The 20890-nt window shown below is 40.9% G+C and overlaps 1 protein-coding gene across 1 annotated transcript in view; it reads right to left on the reverse strand.

Moving 5' to 3' along the window:
* The window catches only part of PDK3 (pyruvate dehydrogenase kinase 3), a 75141-nt gene that overhangs the window by 20580 nt on the left and 33671 nt on the right, over positions 1-20890 (reverse strand). Inside the window, exons 3-6 of the mRNA XM_045290743.1 lie at positions 18333-18404; positions 15516-15700; positions 13417-13506; positions 1030-1107 (exon numbers count right to left, since the gene is read on the reverse strand). Of these exons, the coding sequence (XP_045146678.1) occupies positions 1030-1107; positions 13417-13506; positions 15516-15700; positions 18333-18404 (425 nt within the window). The remainder of the gene's footprint in view (positions 1-1029; positions 1108-13416; positions 13507-15515; positions 15701-18332; positions 18405-20890) is intronic.

Genomic DNA, 20890 nt, shown 5'->3' on the forward strand with positions numbered 1-20890 from the left:
CATATAACCCCCTCCCTGGGGGACGGACAACAGAAAAGTGGGTGAAGGGAGACGTTGGACAGTGTTAGATATGACAAAATAACAATAATTTATAAATTATCAAGGGTTCCTGAGGGAGGGAGAGTGGGGGAAGGAGGGGAGAAATGAGAAGCTGATATTAAGGGCTCAAGTAGAAAGCAAATGTTTTGAGAATGATGATCACAAAGAATGTACAAATGTGCTTGACACAATGGATGGATATATGGATTGTGATAAGAGTTGTATGAGCCCCCAATAAAATGATTTAAAAAAAAGAATGTAGGGGCAATTGTCCTTCAACAGTACACTGAATTCTTTTAACATCTTGATTTCATTCTAAGAGAAACAGAGTTTTGGTGTATTTGGGGGGAGGGAATCCTTCACTGGAAATACCCGTACCCAAAACTCTATCATCTTAAAACACATTTACTCAAGTTTTATGTATTGGACCACGGCACATGTGACCAAAGATAACAGGCATGGTTAGTGTTTCTCCCTGATGGATAATATTTTTCGAGACAGACTGTACTAATTTGAACTTACAGCAGACATGTATTGGTAAGAGCACTTTTCTGAGCAGTAAAATGTTTCAATCTATGACATTTGGAAAGATAAGAATAGCATTTCTGTGAGGGTTTTTTTTTGCACTTCCTTGATTAGTCAAGTTAAACACTTTTCCATACGTTTATTAACTCTTTGCGTTTGTTATTTGCTAAACACTTTTCCATACGTTTATTAACTCTTTGCGTTTGTTATTTGCAGAAACACCTTTTATCTTTTTGCATTTTCTACCTTGATTACTTCTGTTCCACGGACTTTGGGGTCTAATGCATTACACATTCCTGAACGAAAGCGCCTCACAATAGCACACCTGGGTGGATCAAGAGATGAGGTAACTTTTCAAAAGATTCTAAAGCAGTATAATTTTAGGGCCACATTAAAATGTAGCTCAGTTCTAATCAGTCCTTTAGACGTCCTTGCATTGAAGTTTTAAATGATCATTTACTTTACCATTGAATTCTTGAACCTCCAGCTCCGGAGCTACCAGGTAATACTGTTCACAGAGCATCTTGGCTGTTTCATAGGCATCTGTAACAACAAAAAGGAGGTCAGCGGCTGCACTCATGGCATAGGCACGAAACCCGCCAACCCCACCCATTGCTGTGGAGTCTATTTCAACTCACAGCAATCCTTTAGGACAGAGCAGAACCATCCCTGTGGGTTTCCACACTTTCCAATCTTTACGGAAACAAACTCTCACATCTTTGTCTGGCACAGCATCTGCTGGACTCAAGCCACCAACCTTTCAGTCAGCAACCAAGAACTTAACCACTGTGACACCAGGGCACAAGCATGTATATACATACATTTAATAGAAGAACAACTGATTTAAAACTAACTACCACCTTCAAGGTAAAGCCTTCTTTTTACTTTGATAATTACTATGACTAAGCCAGTTTTTGTCTCTCAATTGTTAAGGATCACAACATTGTCATCAAATTAAAAAACTGGACTAATAAACCAATCCTATTGCTATCGAGTTGATTGTCTGACTTACAGCGACCCTAGAACATAGTAATCCTGCCCCTGTGGGCTTCCAACGAGGTAAATCTTTATGAGAACAGAAATCCTCACCTTTCTCTCATGAGGTGAGTTGTAGGTTTGAACTGCCAACCACATGGTTCACAGCCCAATGCTTAATGCACTGTATCACCAGGGCTCATCAACAGCGATAGAGTTAGCTATATACTAAGCACATGGTTTTGTAAAACCCTCCCCCAAAAGAGTATTTTTTCATAGAAGTCTGCATACTGAAGACTATTTCTCTTAACTTTTTGTTGGGACCCGATGGCGGTGAGTTTACGTTTCATGCATGGGTTGGGAGTTTACAGATCTGATGATCGTTTTTGCCGTCAACCGCATATCCAACCTCACAATAGCGTGCCCATTTCCTTTTCGTGGCCCCTCTTCCCTCCTGCTGGGTATTATCCTGCCCTTCACACCTGTCCACCTTCTAGCGTCTTGTTTTCCCTTCCTTCCCCAACCCTGGGAACCATCAAAGTCTGTTTCTTATAAAAACCTTTCCTTTTAATATATTTGTCCTTTTGTGACTGTCTAACTTTACCCAGCGTAATGTCCTCCAGCTGCAACTCAAGACTACTTCTGATTATCATGAAATTTGGCTAAAATATAGCAATGAAGATTAATAGCTATCATTTTCAAAACTGCCTTAGGAGTTGCCAGATTATTTTGGCAATAAATATTTGAAATAATGAGTTTCCATGAGCCATATGATTTAAGTTATTAGAGACATCACTACGCGTACTCCTCACCTATCTACACTCTCATTACCTGACATTTCTTATTTACAATAGTAAGAAAACTACTATCCAACTATTTTAGGTATTAATGATGCATAGCTAGTAGTGACGAATGCCGAGGTGCAAGTCAGGAGTACTGCTGGCTGTGATGGTTAAGGTTATGTGTCCACTTGGCTCGGCCATGATCCTCCGTAGTTTGGCAGTTACGTAATGATGTAATATGGCAGTTATCTAATCTACCATAATTTTGATGTGGCCTTTGGAATCTAACCCTGTCAATAAATGAGGTATGGGTATGTTTAAACACATCCTCTAAGTTAATTAAAAGTGATAGGTTGGGGCTGATATTTAACAACTATGAGGAGCAACATGGTGCCTGTGCAGACGATCACCAAATAATCCTTGGATGGATAAATGTTAAACCTTTTTGATAATAGCCTTTTAAAAAGTTTTACTGAGATATAATTCACATGCTAAACAACAGCAGCAGCAGCAATAAAAAATCCCATCCACTTAAAGTGTACACGTCAAAGGTTTTTAGTGTATTTTCAGATTTGTGCAACCATCACAGAAAATTTTACATTTTCAGCATTTCACAAAGAAGTCCCATGTACTGCTCGCAACCACTCTTCACTGCCCCCTTCCTGTCCCTGGTAGCCATGAATCCACTTTGTGTTTATAGATTTCCAGTTTGGGACATTTCATATAAATGGAATTTAATAATAAGTGCCTTTTTGCATCTGGTTTCTTACACTCGGTATAATGTTTTTGCGGTGCATCAAGTTGTTGCACTTATCAGTACGTCGTTCCTTTTTATTGTTGAACAATATCCTATTGTATAGCTATATCACATTTAGTTTATCTGTGTATTAGTTAATACAAAGTCACACTTTGGCTATTGTTAAGGCCACTATGAACACTCATGTCCAAGTTTTTATATAACCATACGTTTTCATTTCTCTTGAGAATATATCTAGGAGTGGAATTACTGGGTTAGATGGTACCTGGGTTTAATTGAGGGCTTGCCAGATGGTTTTCCAAAGCAAGATTTTTTAAGTTTAATCATTACACTTTCTAAAGATCAGATATCAGGTTACTTTTAAATACTTCATGGCCATATCTACAATTTTCTCCACTGGATATCAGTTCTACGTAGACAGCTTCGTGTTTCTTTTATGTTCTCCACGTCAATACTATGCATAGAATAAACACTTGCTTAACATTCGTGAGGTACGAGGAAGAAAAGGAAGAAGAAAGCGAAAAATATGGGTCCTATACCCAAACTCAACTCACTGCCACTGAGTCAATTCTGATTCACTGTGACCCTATAGGGATTTCTAAATGAAACTGTTCATCTTGAGGGGAGTAGACAGTCTCATCTTTCACCCTCAGAGAGGCTGGAAGATCTGAACCACTGACCTTGAGGTTAGCAGTCCAATGCTTACTCATAATACATACCAAGCTAAAAGAATACGAAAACAATATACCGTATATACTCGAGTATAAGCTGACCTGAATATCAGCTGAGGCACCGAATTTTACCACAAAACTGCATTAGAAATGTGCTGAAAAACTTGGCTGATACACGAGTAGATATGGTACTCAGACTATAAGTATTGACTCCTTTACCTCACAATGCTACCAGACTAAAATTTTGTGTTGTCTAACCGCAGAGTAACAATTCTCGTTATTTTATTAAACTCTTAGAAATAAATCACTAGAAGGAGCCACAGCTAGAGATGGTAGAATGACTCTCTGACAAGATGACTGAATGAGAAACAGCAAGAGGGAAGAGACTCAGAAAAGAATTGATAGTGCAAAAGCAGAGGGCAAATGAGAATTGAACTGAAACAAGAAACAAGAAAGCTGAAAGTCAAAATTATATGGAATTTACAAGGTGTTTTTCCTACGTTATAAGTCTCATCAAATACATGTAGAATCCTTAAATAATAAAATCAAGACTCACGCTTTTTGCTTCAGCTATGCCACCAAACAATGCTACATCTCCACCTAGTGACGGGATAGCACAAAGCCTGTGGGGAACGCCCGAGACCACCCTACTTAACACAGGCGTACATCCTGGCGCCTTCGCACTGCTGGTTCTTTCATTATTGAACAAGGAAATTACCCAATTCCAGTAAACGTGCAGTTTCTCGTGGTGTTAGCTTGCCCAGTAGCAGGAGATTCTTAAAGAATTGCTAAGGAAAAAAGTACTTATACAAATATAAAATGTGGAAGATGGCAGAGCCCAGAAAGAAGTTGCCAAGACCCAGTGTGGGTCCAGAATAACATGAGTGAGATTTTTGCAGCACCACTATAAATGAGAGGACACCAGTGCTATAATTAACAATTAGATCATGATCCTCACATCACAAAGTAGACTCACAACCAACCCCAGCCAAAAACCTTCTGCCGGTAGGAATGGGGAAACCTTTGGTCATCAAGTTTCTAATCTCCCAATTCCCACTGTACCTCAAGATGCCTTGGAGACAATACATCATCCCCTCTCCCTAAAACTGGGATCGAGTGGGAACCACCAGGCTTTTGTTATTGTTGAAGTCAGTAGCCCTTCCCTTACCCCCTAAACCAAACAAATCAGACTGAAAATGTGGGGCTAGGGGGCAGAATATATATGGGCAACTAATCTACTGGTTGACCAGAAGTCTAAAACTGGTAGTCATGGAGAAAAAGATGAGCTGAGCTAATTCAATTCATTTGGGCATGTACTCTAGGAGTGTCCCTCATGGCATGGGTCACCAAGCTTCAGCAGAGCCAGCCAGCCTACAGATAGATGGTGAACTGGAGTGGGTGGAAGGAGGCAGAGAGGCTGTGACTTGGTCATCAGATTTGTAAAAACAGAGAGAAAACCACCTTGTTTTCCACCTCCCAATTCTCATTTCCACATGCTCCAACTGTAAAATGATTCCTGTCCTTGGATCATCAAGGGACCTACTAGGGCCTTTTGATAACTTGGTTCCTTGAGCAACCAGAGTAGGTCTCTGTTACCTTCAACCTTAAGAGCCAGAAATGAGAGCACAAGATGTTATTTCTGAACGAGAATAATGACACGCTCTCAGGATACCATTTGTGTGCTATTATGCTAAGCCGTAATAGCCCGTAGGAACAACACAGGCAAGCTAACATTTCTGGGAGAACTGACTTCTCTAACAACTATTTAAGTTGGAACCTTTAAAATTATCTTACCACAGGATTTTCCATTTTATTTCCTGGTTTCTTACAAAGAAAGGAGGGAAAAGGGTCACAATGGAAGGCACCTCCCAGAGGATAATAGGAACTGCTTTACAACACTAATTCCAGCATTCACTACCACGAGTCTATAATTTGCAGATGTGTAAAGGTAGACATTAAAGTGCTAAATAAGCAGCAAGGAGGCATGCTTCAGTGTTCTGCACATTCAATTAATGCTATGCAAGATGCACCCTACTTTTACACATTTATACAACTGTCTAGTCAAAAATAAAAATATTGTCCCTACTCTTCTACCTAAAAGTTTGTCTATAGCGTTTCAACACATCTAAGTATGAGATCACTGTTAGCTCATTAAGGCTTCTTTAGCTGTGAGCGCATGCCCGTGCATGTGTACACACAGACACGAAGGTCATTTGGTTTGGGCTTTTTGGACTATGCTTTTCACCTTGTGAAGTTTTCATAGTGGAGAAAACAAATAGTTAAGCTGTCATTACAATTCAGAACTCATACTCCCTCGGTATCAAGCTTCCTGAAACAAAAGAGGATACAATGGTCGGCTACAGGGATGCTGAGTCAGATATGGAGAAATCTCAGAGGACACGGGGAAAAGGAAAAATGTCAGTGCAAAAGTACCAACTTCTCTATCCACTATCAAAGGGAAGTGGACATCCATTTCCCCCTCTTCAAGACCACTTGAGGGGTATTGCTAAGTATAGTTGGTGAGGCCTGGGCCTTTTCAGAGACTTTCTGATTATTACCTGTCTTAGTTATCTAGTGCTGACATTAAGAGAAATACCAACAACTTAGGAAGCTAGAAGCCCGAATTCAGGGTGCTAGGGAAGGTCCTTGGCTCCTCCCAGCTTCCATTTCTTAGAGATCCTTGGTGATCTCATGTGACATAGATAGCATCTACCTTCCTCCAGGTCTGCTTGCTCGCCTGCCTAATCTGCTCTTTTTATCTCCAGAGAGACTGAGTTAAGACATAGCCTCTATTAATACCTACAACTCCCAAGATGGCAGTGGAGTCAGATGCCTAACAGGTTTCTTACCACAAAGACCTGAGGAAACAAGTAAACTGGATATGACAACCTTGGGACCCTAAGCATCAAAGGCTAAAGTCTCAGGCTGAGTGTCAAGTAGAAGGAAAGACTACAAAAGTAGCAAACCTGGAGCATTTCGGATTCCTGGGGCTTATCCAGTCGAAGATACACAGTACCGCCATATTGGGACAAATCAAGTGGCATTCCCAGTCAAAGGCCTCATCACTTGGTGGGCCCAAGCGTGGGTGACTGCACCCACATCCAGAGTCAGGAAGGAGTGTTCCCTTATACCTGTGAAAGTTAACTGCACTCATCTCAACCACCACCCCAGTCCCCCCATGCCAGAGGCCCTCAGCACTCTGGGGCTCCTGTCCATCCCCTCATCTACCCCTCCGCTCCTACAAACGATGGTGGTCCAGTGGCAACCACCACCACCCCACCCGAGCCAGGGCCCCACAGACCAGGGGCACCCACCTTTTTGATCAGTTACTCATGCCTGCGACACACAAATTGGTGATGCCCACCTCTCCACCTGATCACTGGTCTGCAAAATGGTGATGCCCACTGCTATGCCCAGATACCCATACCTGAGGTCCAAGGATCGGTGAGTGATGCCTGTTGCTATGCCTAACCAATGGTACTGGCAGTCTGTAAACTAGAGCCACGCACTCCTACACGCAGCCATCTGCGCTGAGCCCCCCTGGAGTGGTGGTGCCTCCTACTCCATCCAGCCACCTGCATTGGGGACCTAAGCACACCTTCCCTACTCTAAAGGATGGGCCCATGGCTGCTCAGCAGGAACCTGTGAATTAGTGGTATCCCTCCTGCCTTACCCTTACCCCCCACTGAACTGGTTGACTTTTGTGTCCTTTGACCACCCTTATACAGCCCTGCTCACCCACAAGTCCGTGAGAGTTCTGTACCACCCACTTGGTAACCAAGACGTAAGGACCCTCACCCCAATCACCTGACAAGTGTACACGTGCACACACACACACACACACACACACACACACACACACACCAGCAAGCAGTGATGACACTCCTTGCACCCACACTGGGCAGACAGAGCACCTCACCAGCAATGCAAGCTACATCCTCAGCTGTCCTACAAGACCAGCAAACAGAGACCTGTACTTACAAGCCCAGTCACTGCCCTCCCTACTCAAAGTCAAATGGTGGGATTTCCAGTGCGGAGAGACTAAAGACAAAATATATCAAAGCAAAACAAAGAATCAGGACACAGTAACCAGACATAAAATATAACACCTTAATGTTTTTGAGGCAAGGGACAATAGCAAATCAGATAAAGAAGCAGGACAAGATGACACCAGCAAATGATCAACATAAAGGACCAGAAAACCTTCTGTAGGAGAACTGATAATGGGACTACTAATGGGATAAGTAATTCAAAAGGCTATTGTATAGGGTTCTCCAGGGGATCAAGAAAGAAATCAAGGGAAAAAAACAATAGAAGAATCCAGGAAACCAATACAAGAACAAAATGACAACTAGCCCATTAGAAACTACACAAAAACAACAACTAGAAATTCAAAAGAATAGCAAGAAAATTTCAGAAATAGGTAACCCAATAGGATGACATAAGAGCAGAATTAAAACCATTGAAACATGTGTGACTGGAATTCCAGAATGGGAAGGGTCAAACAACAACAAAACCCCCAAACAAAACTCACAAAGAGAATTGTCAAAGATTTGCTGGCAGAAAATTTCCCCAATATGGGGGAAGACAAGAAGATAATAATCTAGGAAGTTTGATGAATTCCATACAGGGTAGATGCCAAAGGAAAGTCACCATGACATATCATAATCAAACTTGTCAACAACAAAGACAAAGCAGAATTTCAAGAGCAGCTCTGGAAAAATTAACAGCCACTTACAAGGGCCACCAATAAGACTACTTGACAGAACACATGCAGGCAAGAAGACAATGGACATATATTAAACCTTGAAAAAATGCCAGCCAAGAAATATGTAATAAGTAAAATTCTCTCTCAAATAACGGGGAAATTAGGGTATTTCTAGATGTATAAAAACTACAGGAATTTGGAAAATTTGGACCAACTTACAAGAAAAATTAAAGAGAGTCCTTTGGACAAAAAACAAGCACATCAGACTCTATCCTGAGATTAGGACATAGAATAACATCTGTCAGATACCAACTCAGATAAAGAATTACCGAAAATAGAACAAAGCTCAAAGACAAGACCGGGAACCAAAGATGTCAATCTGTGCAGGACGGCAGTCAAACAGACAGAGGGGATAATGGTGTCATCGTGGCACTTTCACTTAGAGGGGAAGTCAAGGCAATATCAAGAAATCAAAGACTGCTTACAACTTAGGAAGATAAAGGTAAATTTCAGGGTAGCCACAAAGAAAGTTAACAAGCCTATTCATCCAAATAAAAAAGCAGATCTGTAACGACTCACTAAACACAAAACCAACAACAAAGCAAACAAAAAGAAAATCTACAAGCAAAAAGAATTCGGCACAGGAAACTAAGCGGAACAACAAAAAAGGGCTGTCATCACTACTAAATAAATAAATAGCACAACAAAATAACAGCAGTAAAATCGTACCTATTGATAAACACACTGAATGTGAACGGCCTAAAATGGACCAGCAGAGAGTGGCAGAATATATTCAGAGTAGACACCACCCACCAGTATGTTGTCTACAAGAGGTACACCTTAGACACAAAGACATAAGTGAATGAAAACTCAAGGATGGAAAAAATATATCAAGCAAAAACTAACCAAAGACTAGGCGTGGCAATATTAATCTCTGATAAATATGTTTAAAGGCAAAAACCCACCCTAAAAGGACATTACGCAAAGGTAAGTAACAAGGTCCTAAGGTTCCAGTACATACTTGTTCCAGTTTATTCCAAACAAAACCTGTTTAAACATATCTCTGCCATCAGTGGATGATGACGGCAGACAAGTTCTCTCAAATATATTTGCTTTAGTCTGCTTAGGGTGCCTTAAAAGAAAAGATCCAATCAGCACAGTGGCTTCTGAGGGAATTAACTGGGCCAGTTTCATTCAAGACAGAAGGTTAATGGCAACTGTTTAGAGAGGATTCCAAAGGAATTATCTTAATTGATATTCTCAAAGGATAAGGATGATCACAGGGTCATACTCTGATGATGTCTTAAAACTATATTGATGTGGAAAAGGCCAAAAAGTTTCACCAAAGATTTTTTCCCCATTATGACAATGCATTTGCTCATTCTAAGAGAGCAGGCAAATAAAAGGTTGTCTTATAAGAATCTTGTTGGGAAAGCTTATTGCATCCACTGTATTTTGCTTTTTCAGTCTTCTTTTTTGCCCCAAATCTCCAAAAACATTAAAAAAGAACACAATTTGAGTCTTTTGAGGAAGCCAAAACTGCCATTTCAATGTGTGTAAATTAAAGAGCTCAGGTTTCTTAGCAGGAGAGAGATGGAAATACCAATTTCCAAAATGTATAGACCTAGCTGAAGGATATGTTTAAAAAAAAAAACAGCTTCATATTTGGGTCATTTAATAAAGGTTTCTATAATTTACCCTTAAGGAACCCTGGTGGTGTGGTGGTTCTGCATTGGGCTGTGTGATCCGATTGGAAGAGAGTTTGAAGCCACCAGTGAGAGAAAGACGGGGCTTTCTACTCTGGTAGTCTCAGAAACCCACAAGGGGTCGCTATTAGTCAGCATTGACTCCATGGCAGTGAGTTTGGTTTTTTATAATTTACCCTTATATTGGTAAATTCAAGAATTCTTGGTTACAATTTATCCTATAAAATCATCTTTGTTACCTTCCATTTTGTTTAAAAGATGTAGGGGAAAATGGCTCTTTGACACCCATATAAAGAAAGCTTGCTGATGTTAAAATATTCACTTAAAATAAAAAGTGCTGATCCATGTGAGACCCCAATGTCAGTAGTCATCACATCAATGATGATCCCACATCTTCTTCCACCCAGTTTCTGGACTTCAAGAGCATGCCTGAAATCACTCCACTGAGCACAGAGACACATTTAAACGTGTTTTGTTTGGAATGAACCTTGTGGCATTATGGGTTAGGTGTTGGGTGGCTCACCACAAGGGCGGGGGTTCAAGCTCACCAGCTACTCTATGGTAGAAAGATAAAGTTGTCTGCTTCCATAAAGCGTAACATCCATTAGTGGAAACCGTATAGAGTCATGAGTTGGAATCAACTTGATGGCAGTGGAGTGATGTATGAATCGGAATGCCAGTAGCAATACTTTTTGATTGACCCTCATATATAATGGGTGTTAGTGGTGGGAGATGGGGGAAATACAAGAAAACTATGGATCTGCTAGACAAAGGTATACATACAATATTCACAGTTGAATACTGATGCGGTCTGGTAAGAAACTAAATATATAAAACAATGTTCTCAATGTGTTATGAGAACAAGTCATTTTTATTATCTTTTCTCATTTCTCACCCCACCCTCCAACAGACACCTTTATTTTCCGGCAGTATGGCATTAGTTCTCTTCACTGTGCCAACCGGGGAACAGAAGGGGGTTAAACAAAAATGTTGGGTAAAGTGGGAAGCCATAAGATGTGAGTACGGTCATAAACATTAACTTAACATGTCTACTTGATTATGCAGTTTATTTCTGACATTTTCTTATAAAAAAGATGCCTCTTTGTGTAAGGAGCTGTTTCGGGTTCCAGGCCTTCTTTCTTGTAGAAAAGGTATTACATCTATGAACTTCAATTTTTTACGAGTATTTCGTTAAAGCACGATAAGCTTAAAGGTACTTGTATAGCAATTTGAATGCTGATTCCTTCTAGGATTTTTACTCTGTTGCTCCCTAATCTGCTATCTCACTCACAGTAATTTGATTACACTTTTTAAGAGAGGCTTTATTGAGTCTTTCCAAAGTATTCAATTTGACAGTAATGGAAAGTCTCTTTTATATTCATATTTCTTCAGTTTATATAGCATTTAAATAAATTCAATGGACATAACAGGTAGTATAACTTACTAGAATGGTTTGGGTATAAATAAGTGAACCTCAGTAAGCACCTACCTCACTTGGTAGAAGCATGTGTACAGAAACTTCCTAGCAAATATGTACAAGCTAAGACTATTTCGTGTGCTGTGGGTACCAGTAAGCATGATTCCTGAAGAGGAGTGGTGTCAAAAGAGTTGGTGATTTCAACCATGGTTACAATTTATGGGAATGCTTTCTACCCCTGTAGCAGTTATAGAGTCTTGGAAACTCACAGGGGCAGTTGTACCCTACCCTATAGGGTCACTATGAGTTAGCATTGACAGTGAGTTTGGTTTTTGAGGACTGTACTACATTTGATAATCAGGACAAAGTAAGTGTGAGACACAAACTGTGACCTCAAATTGCTTGCAGTTAAAGAAAAAAAAGCCCCTACAAAATATATTAAGAACACACTTTAGTCTTCTAATTTTTGCTTTGTTTTCTCTGAACCCAATTTTCCTGATTCATAAAAACCATTAAGCTAGTACCTAATGAATGTGTAAGTTTTAAGACTAATCCTGCTCTCCTGCCTCTCCTAATAGCAGGCAAGGGCTATGATCAACCGCAGAGTGAGCATGGAAGAGATCAACCTATAGAATTCTTAGAGAAGGGCGGCTAGGCCCGTTTACCTTAAAACTGAAATAATTCCGATAAAGGTTTCCTAACCTTCCAAAAGTGGCCAGGACAGCTTGACAGGCAAAGTTAAGGTCAACAGACACGGGTCCTTCTTTTTGGGTTTAGGATTGCCCAGCAGAAACGAACACTGAAGTAGAAAAGCAAATGTTTTGAGAATGATGAGGGCAACACATGTACAAATGTGCTTGACACAAATGGATATATGTATGGATTGTGATAAGAGTTGTATGAGCCCCCAATAAAATGATTTTTTTAAAAAAGAAAGAAGCAAAGAACACTGGTCTTCTTCCTTGACCTTGGCTGTTCTACCCCTGGGCCTCCCTCAAAATCGCAATAGCAAAGCTCATTCTGCTTGAGAGCTTCACCAATGAGACAAGGTCCTCTTTCCCTAACGGAGTGGCACATTTCAGGAAAAGTGAGAGCCACAAAGGGCCTCAAGGAAGACCATGGAGAGTTGTGGCCATGAAAATGTGTAGTGAGGGTCTAGAGGAGGGAGAGCAGGTCAACAGTTTGAGATACAAGCTAGAGGAAGGCAGGTCAGACCCTAGGGCTGCCTACAGTAACCCCAACACTGCAGAAAACATAAGCAGTGACTCGCAATCAGAAAGGATTTCTGGAGAGCATTTATCTTAAATGAAAATGGGTGAAACTTCTGTTCAAGATCAAAGTGCCTGGCTAGGAGAGACTTCCAGCTATAGGGCACTATTCTACTCACTGGTATCTAGCTCCATGTTCAAAGAACTCACGAGGCCTGCAGGCCATGGAGGTTATAAAACAAGGGGTGAACATCAGAAAGATGTTTAAATGTTACAAACCTGTGAATTCAGTTTAATTTTATAAGAAGGGCTTATGGCAACCAGTCTCACTTCCAGTTTGATTTAAACTAACAAATGTTTACTCTTTAAGATAGAATGGCGAGCAGAACCCTCATCGGTGAAGTAGACATCAGTGTTTGCATTACTGAGCATGCATCTGCACCTGAACTTCGAGAAAGGGTATTTCATAATTGGATCAAGTGGCTTGGGACAAGGGTAGCCTGACGACGCAGCAAATCACCTAAACAACATTATCCTATAGCCGAGGCTCAAAAAAAGGGCACTCAATCCTCTCTGAACTGCAATAGGCCTACCAGAGAGAGCAACAGCTCTACAGTAGCTGCCTTACCTTTCACTACTTCAGCCACATTGCAGGTGGGGTCAATGCTTCCGATGTGTTTAGGCTGAGCAGGGTTGGTGTCTTCACCAAACAGCAGTGCTAAACAAACACAAAAGGGCAGGGGTAGGGTTAAAAAAGAGAAGTCAAATAGAGGGGGTTATGGGCTTTGGGAAAGCTTCCCTTACTTGAAGGAGAGAACCCATTTCACATCCACAGCAACTGCGAGCAGTGCCAGTGGCAGGAGAGCAACTCTCCCAGACAATGGAGGAGGGGGGCCAGGCTTTTAGACAGTTGCAGGCAGCAGATTCCAAAGCAGTGTGCCATTTGCAGGGTGCTGTTTGTTATAACCTTTCTTCCCCCACCTGGTGTGACTTGAAGAAACTTACTTCTATCCTTAGCCACACTCACTGACCAATACTTCTCCAAGCATCTATTCTGAGATTGACTAAACCTTTAGAGCATCACTCAGACAGGCCTGCAAAGTGTCTTTTCCGGGAACATTTCAAAGGTCTCTGTCATGGAGATGTTCTTTCCATGTAACACTCCTGTAGAATATTTGTTCAGATATCTTAAAAAAAATTTTTTTCAGGTCATCTCACAATAGACAAGATTTACAAGTTTTCTTATTGGTGGGGGGAGGGGGCGGACCATAAATAGCCCTTAAGGAAAAAGTCATCTAAATGTCTATAGGAGAGGGTGGTAGTTGTTATTTCGTGGCTATCGAACTGGCTCTGGCTCATGTGCCCAATCCTGTGCCATCCTCATAATTGTTGGCATGTTGGAACCCACAGCAGCAGTCACGGTGTCAATCCATCTTGAAGGGTTTCTTTTGTTTGTGATGATATTACCAAACATCAATAGGGGCATCTCTTTACATCAAGCAAACATTTTCTACAAAAATTGAGTGCCTAGATAAAAGATAAGATTTGAATTCTAAAAACTGACAGATATGAGCAAGAGGCCAATACACACAATTCCAACTGATTAAGTGGACTTGTATTCAGCTGGACCAACTGTCTAGAAACACGTAGGAGGGGGCTTCAAAACATCCGTGGAAATATTCCGTGATCATGATCTTTTCATTCTATTTTCACCACAAACTTTGGAAGTTTCCTCCTTCAAATGTACACATATTTAGATCAGAAAAAAATGACAGTTGTTTAAATTGTTAAGTCGAAGTTCTTTTTCCTGCAACTTTCTTTTTTATTTTTAAAAGATATTCAAGCCCACACTTAATAGCTGCATAACACTCACTTTTCCAGAACAATCAAAATAGGAAAATGAAGATGCTTTTGCCATTTTCTGATTCAGCAAAGTAGATAAATTAAACACTCTAGGCATGTTGACGCTTTTCCCCAAGAACTATGAAAAGCGCCCAAAAGATAATGCTCAAAATGTGAGCCCCCAAGTTTTTGGCGGGAGTAAATTTTTTCCCCTTGTCTGCTATTAGCCTAGTGAAAAAAATCTCTAGAATATAAAAACCTCAGTACCTGACAATCTCACTTAAATACCCACTGATCGCTGTGAAATAAAAGATCAATTACCAACAGGCCAATTCAATATGCCTCGTTATCAGCGTCTTTAAAACCAAAAGAAAAACCCTGCATCCTTGATCAAGAGTAGAACATCTTCCTGGGAGACATGTGAAAGTTGTGAAAGTTCGCAGGGACACATGACAGTACTCAGAGATGCAGGTAGAGTTACCTTTCAGTACGCTTACCTACTCCACGAGGGTAACAGGCATTCAAAAGGAAGGCAGCAGCAGTGGTTCCTAATATGAGCATCTTAAAAGCCTTTCAAGGATTTCTCTTCACACCACCAACAAAAACACATTTTAAAAATGCAAATAACACGTGCATTAGAGGCCTTTTGCAAACTACGAAAGTGTTCATTTCCTGCACATGCACATCATGTATGTGGGTGTGTGTTTTGCGTGGAAAATACAGCCATTAATCATAGATTAATACAGCCATTAATTCACACAGAATAAACTGTACTTGTAATGAAATCTCGACAGCTAAAACCACAGGCGAGGAAATTACAGGAGAAACATTTTGGAACGGTCACCCCAGTGACTTTTCAAAAATAGAAAAATAACGCCAACTTACTGTGCTGGTTAATAAGCATGCGGAAAGAGATGCGGTTGGTGTAAAATCGATCCAGAAAATATTGGATGTTACTGCTAATGAAAGGATCGAACCCAAACTTCTCCTTGTACTCAATCACGCCTTGCGCCATGGTAGGAACCACGTCATTGTGCCTGTTTCGGACTTTCAGCAAGACCTGCAGAAAACTGTATGGGAGAGAAAACGAAGTGCTCAGTGTTCTAGCTCATGGGCTGACGTGTCAACGTCTCAAGTCCCTCCCTGGACTCTCTTGTCTGTGGATATAGGCAAAGACCCAACATTAACTTCACGTGCCTACTTACAAGGAATTAGTAATAAGAAACTAAAGTATGACCCCTAGTCATTTAAAATTTTTAAATTTAATTTTCATATACACAACAGTAAAACCCACTTCTATGTCAGGTTCTGGACATAATGATCAGTGACGCTGATTATATTCTACACACGGTGTGAACATTCTGGCTATTTCTGTTCTAGTTGTTTCACTTCCATCTACTTGAATTGTCCTGGCTCTAACCTTCTTACCTAGACTTTAAAACAGCAGTTGACCTTTTGGTCTTTTTTTTTTTTTTTCAGTAAAGCAGTATTCAAGACTCTTTGAGATAGCTTATTATTTAAAGGAGATTTCAAGGGGTAGTTTCTTTTCTTTTTTAAAAAAATCATTGTATTGGGGGCTTGTACAACTCTTATCATAAGCCATACATACATCCACTGTGTCAAGCACATTTGTTGCCCTCATCATTCTCAAAACATTTGCTTTCTGCTTGAGCCCTTGGTATCAGCTCCTCATTTTTCCCCTTCCCTCCCTGCTCCCCGCTCCGTCATGAACCCTTGATACTTTATAAATTATTATTATTTTGTCATATCTTACACTGTCCGATGTCTCCCTTCACCCACTTTTCTGTTGTTCATCCCCCAGGGAGGAGGTTATATGTAGATCCCTGTAATCAGTTCCCCCTTTTCACCCCATCCTCCCTCCCAGTATCACCACTCTCACCACTGGTCTTGAGGAGTTCATCTGTCCTGGATTCCTTGTGTTTCCAGTTCCTATCTGTACCAGTGTACATCCTCTGGTCTAGCCAGATTTGTAAGGTAGAATTGGGATCATGATAATGTGGGGGAGAAGCATTTAGTAACTAGAGGAAAGTTGTATGTTTCATTATTGCTATACTGCACCCTGACTGTCTTGTCTCTTCTCAAAGGGGTAGTTTCAATTCAAGATTTGAAGAGCAACTCAGGATCATAGTCTGGTCGATTCCTCCAGCCTCAATAGGTCCAGTAAATCTGGATTCTTTTAGAATTTGAAGTTCTGTTCTACATTTTCTCCCTTTTCATCATGATGTGTTTGGTGTGTTCCTAATCCAATGTTCAGTCATGGTGGTCAGGCACCATCCAATTCTTCTGGTCTTTGAGGTGGAGCAGACAGTGATTCAGACAATGAGTTACTTCCTTGATTCTTGAGTATGCCTCCTTCTTTTGCTCCAAATAAATAAATACCTACTGTTGTCTCTTAGATGGCTGTTCACAAGCTTTTAAGACTCCAGACACTACGCACCATATTAGGAGGTGCAATGGAAATGTTAAGAACTATATTAAGTCAATGAACTGGATTATGCCATGAGACCATGGCCCCAAGTCCCTAAACCAAAAGAACTGATTCCATGAGGTGATTGGCTCTTTTTAGTTATTACCCCATTTTTACTTGAACTTTCTACAAAATCTCTTCTTACAGAGAGGCACAAAGTAAAAACTCAAAACTCACAGCCATTAAGTTGATTTCAACTCACAGTGACCCTACTGGACAGGATAGAACTGCCCCTGTGAGTTTCTAAGATTGTCTTTCTCTCACAGAGTGGCTAGTGGATTCAAACTGCGACTGTGTGGTTAGCAGTTCAATGTTTAACCGATTATACCACTAGGCAAAAAGTCAAAGGTTCTATTAAAGAGAAAGAAAGAAAATGCTCAAATACCTTTTTCAAGAACCTAATGACTTTTTGAATAAGTGATTATACTCAATGCAGATATGAATGTTTCTTGAAAAATAATTGTGGAATATACCAATACATTTGATGTGAGGACATTCCAAAACTATCTCCAAAGACTTATTGACTGTTTTAATCATTTTATTGGCATTTACTACACATACCATGCAATTTAATAATTCAGTCCTATTAAGGAGAATTGTGCACAAAGGCTTATTAATGAAAATGAAAGGCTAGTACCTTCTGTCAGAATGAGAATTCAGTAGTGCAGAAAAGCATTCAGGTTGCTATATATAAAGCACAAGCTCTGAAATTAAGCCATTGTAGTGTTTCTGAGTTCAAATATAATGTCCCATTGGAAAAAAACATATTTCTTAAAGGACTGAGTAAAGAAAGACATTTATGTGTATTCTTTTTTTTCTTCCCTTAATCATTTTATTGGGTGGGCTCTTACAAATCTTACAATTCATCATTTAACTGTCACGTGTATTCTTACACTGCATTCTTAAAATTACCACTAGGTGGAACATGTACTGCAATGTTTACAGTGTGTGCCCAGTTCACCAAGAGTAAGTGCACTAAGAATGAGATTATGAAGCATACTCTGAACTGTCATCATTCCTTTTGGTATAACACCAAAACCATAACCTGAGTTTTAAAATATGTAACATTATGCTAATATCCATAAAGAAACCTCTATTTTTTTGTCTAGACTATACTTCCTGGTTCTAATGGCATGGATTTCTTTGATCAAAACATGGTCTTTGTTTTGAATCCAGATGCTTGTTCTTTCAGGTAACTTTGGTACTATACTTACTCATCCAAAACCAGTGGATCCTCGGGGCTCTTATTTTCGTATTCTAGAAGTTCAAGAAAACTCTGCATGTACCTGAAAAAGAAAAAAAAATAGAGTTACTTTGTTAGCAGTCTACCCAGCATCCTTCCTTCATCTTTCACCTTAAGTGCTTCGAGGGAAGCTGGGGCCAAGCAAAGCTCCTGGATGAGCCTGAGCTTTTCTGTGGGAAATTCCATTTCTCTTGTCCCCAGTGAGTCCAAAGATTCAAGTCTATCTGCTCTTCTCATTCTCCCTAAACACAAGGATTGGCTCAGGAATGGGCAGTGCATGTGATGCTAAATATGCTCATCTTTACGTAAATGTTTTATAAGTCTTTGGGCATAAACGGTTGTACATTACCTTGTCACACCCTCCCCCAATGGAAAACCAGAAACAAAACCACTGTCGTCTAGTGGATCCTGACTCATGACAATCCTGGAGGACTGAGTTGCACTGCCCCACAGGGCTTCTGAGGCTGAAACTCTCTGTGGGAGCAGGCAGCCTCCTCGTTTTCAAGGCAGAGGGTTAGGTGTTATTACAATCATGAGGTAAAACCATTCTGAGAGGCTCAAGTCAGCAATCTCATGATGGGCTCTGCCTCACCACAAAAACAAACTCACTGCCCGTGAGTCAATGCCACCTCGTAGCAACCCTAGAGGACAGGGTAGAACCACCCCGGAGACAAAGCTAGTGCTATGGTGCCTTGCCTGCAAGTCAAGAGAGCAAGAAGAGCATGTGCAACCTGAGGGTTCAATGTGGGGTTCACGGGTGGTACCACACCAGGCTCACTTGAGAGAGGAAAAGCAGAGGACAGCCTATTGCAAGACCTGAGCTGGGATTGGATTCCTAAACCGGGGTGAGGGGGAGGGTGGGGCGGTTGCTAAACAGAACATGAGGACACTCAGTGTCATGAGACCGGGTTCTACATAGTAGAAAACACGACCGAATCAATGTTAAATTTTTCAAAGTTGATCATCAGGATGGTGATTATTTAAGAACTATTCACACAATTGATGTGTGTATGGATTGGGATAACAGTTGTATGAGCCCCTAATAAAATGTTAAAAAAAAAAAAAAAAGAACTATTCTAAGGAAATAAAAATACTAAAGTATTTCAAGTGACAAAGGGTGATTAACCCAAATGGTCCATGGAGTGAGGGGACTATTTTGTGGAGCGAGGGGACTATTTTGTACTATGTATGCAGATATACATATGTATGTAAGGGCTTCAAAAGGTTCATGGGGAAAATGGAATAAAGAGATAATGGGATTTTTCTATGAACGTTTTGAAGCCCCCTTGCGGAGGTCTATGTGTTTGCCTATTTATCTAGGGAGAGAATCTAATCAAGCACATATCACCAAATGTTAGCAACTTAGTGGATTTGGGTGAAGTACATATATATGGGAATCATTCCTACAATTTTTGCCACCTTTCTGTTCAAATATGACTATTTCAAAATAAAGCCTTTTTAACAGAAAAAGAAGCATCTCATGTTGGGGTCCCTGAAGTCAGTTTCACAGAGGTGCTCAGCAGAGTAAATGTCTGACTGTCACTGTTACCAGAGCCTGAGGACATGCGGGTCCTCTAGTCCTGCCACCATCACTGCCATCACGTTGGTTTCTACTCATCCTCAGCCCTGTAAGTCTGGGTGGAACTGGCCCTGTGAGGTTCTGAGACTGCTCTTTGCAGAAGTAAACAACCTTGCCTGTCTTCTACTGAGCAGCTGGTGGTCTCCAACTGCGGACCTTGTGCAGCCCAACATGGAACCGCTACGTCACCAGGGCTCCAGTGTCCCTCAACAGTGATTAGATATGTTCTGTTGGAAAACATTCCAGGATGGCCTTGAAATGACAAAGACATCTCCTACAAACAAGTACATTTTGCTCCTTCTGAGGTAAACTGTCAATTCAGGGTATAGTGTAAATGATTGTGCTAGCAAAGGCATGGTCATTGTCACTCTGAGTTCTACTGGGTTCCAAGGACTCTGTGACTCCCACAGAAAGGAGCTGCTGCTTGTCTGGGAACAAGCTGGACATTTTATCTAAGACTACGCACTACAGTGTTTCTCCAAAGATTAGCTCCAAGAATTTGTTATAATTACTGTTAACAAAGAATGACTGTTAATGCCCCCCCTCTCTCAGCAGCCTGACCCCCATGAGACCTCTAAATGCCAGCTAATTAATAGTTCTGTTTGTTCACACGGTTCCCTTCCTCTAATGCTCTGATCACCAGAAACCAAACCAAACTAACTGTCATCAAGTTGATGCTGACTCACAGCGAGCCTATAGAACAGAACAGAACTGTTCCTTAGGGTTTCTGAGGCTCAATCATAATGGGAGTAGAAGATCTCATCTTTCTCTCAAGAAGTGGTTGATGGGCTGAACGTGCTGCCCAGTGGTTAGCCCACTAGATACCCGAGAGCTCCTTGCTTTCCCCATCAGTCCCTGCCAGCCAATTCTGCCCACCCCTCCAGGGGCAGGACCCAACCCCATCTTCCCTTCCTCCCCTTCCCCGTGCTCCCTGAACACTTTGTCAGGTC

This window comes from Echinops telfairi, unplaced genomic scaffold, assembly GCF_000313985.2.
Source record: "Echinops telfairi isolate 266 unplaced genomic scaffold, ASM31398v2 ScPeMD7_53;HRSCAF=182, whole genome shotgun sequence".
NCBI classification, from domain to species: Eukaryota; Metazoa; Chordata; class Mammalia; order Afrosoricida; family Tenrecidae; genus Echinops; species Echinops telfairi.